Genomic DNA, 6,869 nt, shown 5'->3' on the forward strand with positions numbered 1-6,869 from the left:
TGAAGGGACCCTGATATAGCAGCGTCTTGTGAGGCTATGCCAGTGCCTGGGAAACACAGAAGTGGATGCTCACTATCAGCTATTTGATGGAACACAGGGCCCCCAATGGAGGAGCTAGAGAAAGTACTCAAGGAGCTGAAGGGGGCTGCAACCCTATAGGTGGAACAACAATATGAACTAACCAGCAACCCCTGAGCTCATGTCTCTAGCTGCATATGTAGCAGAAGATGGCCTAGTCGGCCACCATTGGAAAGAGAGGCGCCTTGGTCTTGCAAACTTTATATGACCCAGCACAGGGGAATGCCAGGGCCAAGAAGTGGGAGTGGGTGGGTAGGGGAGCAGGGGAGGGGAGAGGGTATAGGGAACTTTCGGGATAGCATTTGAAATGTAAATAAAGAAAATATCTAATAAACATATTTAAAACGAGAAAAAAAGAATACCTTTACTGAAAAGGTTTGTATTGCATGGTAGGTATAAGAACTTATCTACATTTTAAGGAGATAAGGTATTAAGGGTGACAGGGAAGAAAGCAGAGTCTTAGAGTAAGAGCCTATGGGGGGTAAATGGGAGGCAACTGGAGGAGAGGAGGTGTCCTCTCTACTTGGGATTGCTGAAGGATTCTGAAGGGCATGAGCTGAGGAATTAGGCTTTGTTGGTGGGAGAAACTCCCCAAAGGCCAGAAGGAGGAAAAGTTCTAGGAGGGGTTCGTTGAGTGAAAGGAGGAGAAATGTAGCTTAGCTATGATGATATATAAGCATAGTTGAGGCAGCTAATTACAGTGAGGAAGGAATGCATAATTAGGTGACCACAGAGAGCAGAGAAGTGGGAAAATAGCCCACAGTAGGCTGGCGGGGCCAGCCATCAACACCCACAACAGAGACCTTAAGTTTTACCAGAGTCAGTGGGAAATAGAGACCAAGTGACCCCAGAATGGTTCATTACTGACAGAGACTTACTGGGATCAGACTTACTGGGACAGTTCCCTGGGATCTTCTGTATTTATCTTGATAATATCAGTGGGAGGATAGGGGCAGGACCAGGTCCCAGGGCCATGTCAATCTTTGGTCTGTGGAGGAGGAACCTGGTGAATTGTCCTCCCTGGATGAGATAAAGAGGGACAATGAAACCCTCACTGTCCTGTCCTTTCACACATCCGGTGCCTGGTGACAGGTAAGGTGAGGGGCAGTTCTTTGCCCAGTGACCAGCACTGTAGCATTGAAAGCAGAGCCTGTGTAGATGTCTCTGCTGCCCCATCTTTGGTAGTGAAGGCCCCAGGGCCACTGCCAGGAACTTGGTATTGCTCTCTATCATATGAGGTCTTTTCTGTCATTTCATGTTTCTCCCTTCTAATTAAACACTTTAAACGTTTTAGTCAACAGATCTCTCGCAAGGAGTTGAGGGCCTCCCACTAGGCCCTTCAGTTTCTTTCCAATGTCAGGGCATGACTGAGAGAGAAAGTGAGTACTGTGGGCAACCATGCCCCCCTGAGAGTTTAGATCTAGTTTAATCAAATACAGAGAAGCCTCTGTGAGTCTGGCAAGAAACTCCAAAGGTTTTCATCAGGTGTCCATGTAACCTCTCTCAATTTGTCAATTTTGACTACTTTATGGGAAGCCCTTTGAAGCCAGGAGGCAGATAATCCTCTTGTCCCAGGCTGCCCTGTCAGGGCCAAATTTTCTTCATTGAACTGGTAGTTCCAGTTGGGGGGGAGGGTCAGCATGAGAGAAAACAACTGCCTTTTCTGGGGCCTGGAGCAGTCCCTATTGCAACAGAACTTCTCAATTTCAGAATGCTTTTTAATGGGAATAGAAGATACCATGATGTGTTGTGTACATTGATTATTAAGCACTCTCCCCTTTTATAGTAATTTCAGAGTACTGAGCAGTCATCACTCTTCTGGAACAATCCAACGAAGTGATTCTCCAAGATTTTTGAGTGGGTTAACAAGTTAAATATTTAGGCCTTTATATATTATGACAGTGGGCTATTATTACAAATAAACTATTGTCTATATTGTGTTTGTAGGAGTGAGACCTCTGCTCATATTAGTAGGGAGCTGTGTCACATTTGTCTGTAATGATGGCAATTGTATTAAGATAAGGGGGCTTGTAATATATGTGTATGTATAGAGCTGGATGATAAGGAAATGTTACAGTCTGTCTCAGGTGTATATGGTACATTCATTCTGAAGTACATGTTTCAAGTGTGTAAGCACATATGTCTTGAAGGTATAGTATAATAAAGATTTAATAGTAGTTAACTACTACTGATTCACTAAAAATGAAATGCTAAATTTACAAATAATTTGTGAGACTTTGACTGGAGAATTTGTTTGCTTTAAAGCCAAAGTGTATATTTTCTTCTTATACGGAAATTCAAAACACTGTCAGTGTTCTAATGAAATCAGGATCCTGAACACATATGGGCAATGTCACCAAATATGCATATGTGTATTTATATGACTATATACTTTGAATGACATATACACAATGGAGTACTACCCAGCCATTACAAACAATGATTTCATGAAATTTGCAGGCAAATGGATGGAACTAGAAAATATCGTCCTAAGTAACTCAGTCACAAAAGAACACATATGGAATGTACTCACTGATAAGTGGATATTAGCAACCAAAACAAAACAAAACAAAACAAAAACAAAACAAAACCAATCTTGGAATACCCATGGTGTTATAAATTTTTAAGTGACACAATTTGAGTACTGACGTAATTTAGTTAATGTGAATTAATCTTGTATATTTTGAAGGCATTATTCTTATTTTAATTGAAATAGATTCATGTATTTCCTTCTTTCTGGCTTTGTGCTCTCAATAAATATAAATAACATAAATGAGTAAAAATTATTTTATAAAATGTACTCAATATTTCAAGTAGCACCTTATTTACAAACAAATTTATTTGCAACTAATTTTTATAAAGGATCATATGAGAGGTTGTTGAATTGCAAATCATCTGTCTACGCCATACATTTTGTTATTTCAAGATATTGATTCAAATATTCATTAAATACCTTCTATATGGGTATATATGTCAAAACTCTTTTACATGATGTCCTATTTTATGTGTTTCAGAGTTTTAACTATACAGTATTTTATTGGTATCCATGTCTGTTGAAACCTATCTGCTTTGTAGATTATTTAGTCTTTGTAATTCAATTAAAACTTCCTTCTAACTGTAAATAATACCATTTGCCAATAAGATATATATTTTTCTTTAGAATTATATATTTTATTTTTGAAATTAACAAAATTTAATATTATTCCCTCATGTCTTTCAACTATCAAACCACCTCCCAACCTATTATTCTTAGACAATCAAAATGAAGGTTATAAATACCCCAAATTTCCTTTTTACAAAACTACAAAGTCTGCAGAAAAATTTTCAGTCAAAATGGATTGAGTCGTATTCCAGTTCCTAAAGGTGAGAATGGATTCACCTTTGCCCACATCAGAGCGTCATTCAAAGAAATAGTCGATTTCCCATCTTCCAGGAAATACACAGGACCCTGTGTGCAGAGATGAGAAAAGAGAAGATGAGACTAGAAATTTGCAGCATTGACTTAAAGTGTCAGGAGCAATCACCACACTGAGAAACTACTGGGCAGTTAGGCAATGCTAGTAGGAAATTCAGTAATATAAGAAAAAAAGAAATGTTTTTTTCTTGAATGCTACCAACTGTGAAATCATCTTCAAATACCTCATTAATATTCCAATATTCTGTGGTGGCTGTTAAAATTATATTAAAAATTATATTTAAAATTATATATAAATTTATATGAAAATTATATATGAAACTATAGCTTTATGCTAAAATTTCAATTCTTTGTATACAGCAGTATTATCAATCACAATAAATATTAATTCATTAATTGCCACAAAGCTAGCTTCTTTTATGAAAGCACACTGTGAAGTAACAGACTGAGAGTCTCTCCATTCCATTAGTTTTGTAGTTGATGCCAGTGCTGCTGGGAAGTAACTAAAGCCAGAAACGTGGATCCTTCTCTATAGAACAAGAAGTAGATATTGCTCTACATGTGTGTGACTTAAAATTATACTATAACTTAGTCCCATCAGTTATTAGCATACCCTGAATAGTTTTGAGAAGTCAATATGTCTTAGCTCTTAGTAGAAAACATGATGTTAAAAAAATCAATAAGTCATAAGAGCACTACAATTTTAATATTTTTGATTAGGCTTCAAATTTATCAAGTTTTGGTTATAATTTTTAATGCTATGCTTTATTTTTTGCAACTTATTTTTGGAGTTGGCAAAGTTAATCATTAGTTAACTTCATATTGAGTCCTTGAGATTCATAAAACACAAATACATTAATTTCAAATTAAAAATACTCTAGGAGGGTAATACTTAATCTATATTAGTTATGTGTGCACGAGATAATTAGTAGATCCTTTTGTGGATGTGGGCCTGTGTGAAAAAAAAAAAGGACTCAGCTGGTGTCTACTGGTGTTTTGGCTATCCTTTGTGGAGTAAAGAGGGCCCTGTGGAACAGGGATTAGATGGTTCATGAGAGCAGAAACTGACTTTTAGACTTCCAGAGTTTCATGATTCACTACAAACCCACTGAGTTCGCCGATCTGGCTTTTGTTTGTTTGTTTTCATCTCTAAGCACAAGTGAACGATATGTGTGTACAGAGTTACATGTCTTACGTTTTAAAGATTATTGTGTTCTTGAGAGTCTGGCTTACAACTGGTTAGTAAGTTACAGGCAGGGTTTGTATTAACAACCAGGGGCTCCACGTGTTTTGAGTGACTGGATCACTCATTGACCTAACATGTCAGCATAATAAATATGTTTTAAAAATTATATTAGAACTGTGAGGCTCTGTCTACTACAAGCACAAAACACTGGCAGCTGGAGCACATTGTGACATTGCGCTAACTCACTTTGTGAAATTTAGCTTTGTTATCGCATAGTGACAACTACTCTGAGATAATAAAGACTTCTCTAATTCTGCAAGATAGCAATCTCCTTGGGTTAGACTCAGAGGCTGTAAACATAATTGTTCCTCATTAGCTTGACTGCACATTAAAGAATGCTCTTTGGGAATTAGTTATCCTCTGTGCTGAATCACAGTGAATTTTAATTGCTGAAAGTTCAGTAAACAATGCAAGGATGCTTGAAGTATCAGTAGTGTGGATCAATTAGTTTTATTTCATTGTGTTTATGTGATGCAAACGGAAACTAGAAAGTAAATATAATCTTCTCTGAGAAAATCAGTGTAATTGTTGATTATTTCACTTACTTTTCATTAAGTTATGGAATTTATTTACTTTAAAACATCTTTGTTGCTATATATATATGTAAATAAGTTGCTACTAAGTGTGTGTATTACACAATTGCTTCAGCGGTAATAGCTCAGTGATCATCACTCTGGATGTATTTTAGGGGAGAAAAGATCACTTGTATTATCAAGGAAGCACTAAGGGCAATATTTTCTTACTGAAATCTTTACATTCACCAAGATCACTGAATTTATATTTGTTTTAAAGTATGATTAACAAGCTTATAATAGAAAGATAAAGTTAATGTCTGATAGTAGATTGTACCTGGATTTTTTGTCCAGTAAGACAAGAGATGTGAACGTCTGAGTGGCTTGGTAGATTTGATCCAGTCACATAATCTGGTCCAGCAATTCCTCTGAGTGGCTCTTCTTTCAGTCTCTTTAATAAAGTTTCATAAACTGTTCTTTGTGAATCAGAAGGGGGCGTATATGGAGAGTCTTCTGATGATCTACATTTTAAATAAACATTCATGCTTTATTTTCTATAGAATTATTGAGATTTAGTGAAGAAATGGTCTCTGATTAGTTCATTATCCTTTATAGATGGAGGCAAATCAATTTAAATTTAAATTATAAAAAAACAAAGCACTATCCCAGTGGGATCCACCCACCATCTGAGTCCAGTCCACCTGGGATACAGCCTGCAGAGGTGAGTTGCTCATGGTCCCCTGAGCCCCATTGTCTAGCTCTACTTTCACTCTTCGGTTCAGAGGAACCTTGTGGGACATCAACAGCATCCTGCTTCTTGGTGTAAAGCTTCAGGAGCCCCACAACTAACCAGCTTTGAACTCTGCCCCACCAATCTCATCCCAGTCCCATCTACAGACCATCCCATTTGGGTCTGCATGGGACAGTTTGCAAAGGTGAGCTGACCAGTCCCTTGAAGTCCACTGTCTATCTCTGGGCTTGCTTTTTGGTCCTGAGGACTCTTGTAGGACCCTAAGAACCTCCTACTTTACATGGAGGCCTGCAGGGATCTCACAAACCACCATCTTGGAACATTTCCCACCAATCCCTTGCCGTTGGGGTCTGCGTGAGGCTCAGCCAGCAGACTCAGATACCCTGATCTCCATTGTCTTATCTATGACTTCCCCAACCTTCCCAAGAAGTCCTGCTGCCATCAGAATCATTCAGCTAACACCAGGGAAAACATGCCTAAAGGATAGCATAAGAACACAGTCAACAAGACCCAGGGTATTATGACACCACCAGAGCCCAGTTATCCTGTTACAACAAACCCTGAATGTCCTAATGAAACTGAATCAAAAGAAGAAGATTTTAAATCTTATCCTATAAAGATGATAGAGGCCTTTAAAGCAGACGTGAATAAATCCCTTAAGGAATTACAGGAAAATACATTCAAACAGGTAGAAGCAAAACTACAGTCTATAGATTGGAGAAAGATCTTCACTAACCTTACATCTGACAGAGAGCCAATATCATATCTATCTATCTATCTATCTATCTATCTATCTATCTATCTATCTATCTATCTATCTATATCATACCATATATATATATATATATATATATATATGAGTTAAAC

The 6,869-nt window shown here is 37.6% G+C and overlaps 1 protein-coding gene across 4 annotated transcripts in view; it reads right to left on the minus strand.

The window, feature by feature from the left end:
- Window positions 1-3,227: 3,227 nt before the first annotated feature.
- Wdr17 (WD repeat domain 17) overlaps window positions 3,228-6,869 on the minus strand; it is an 85,318-nt gene continuing 81,676 nt past the window's right edge. For 3 of the 4 annotated variants that reach the window (XM_029531889.1, XM_029531886.1, XM_029531887.1), the window contains 2 exons: window positions 5,589-5,772; window positions 3,291-3,526 (listed from right to left, as the gene is read on the minus strand). In XM_029531889.1, the coding sequence (XP_029387749.1) occupies window positions 3,407-3,526; window positions 5,589-5,772 (304 nt within the window). In that variant the 3' untranslated portion in view covers window positions 3,291-3,406. Of the gene's footprint in view, window positions 3,527-5,588; window positions 5,773-6,869 lie in introns of all 4 variants that reach the window. The other variant, XM_029531888.1, reaches the window with a different exon arrangement.

The sequence above is a fragment of the Mus pahari genome, chromosome 19 (assembly GCF_900095145.1).
Source record: "Mus pahari chromosome 19, PAHARI_EIJ_v1.1, whole genome shotgun sequence".
Taxonomy (NCBI): domain Eukaryota; kingdom Metazoa; phylum Chordata; class Mammalia; order Rodentia; family Muridae; genus Mus; species Mus pahari.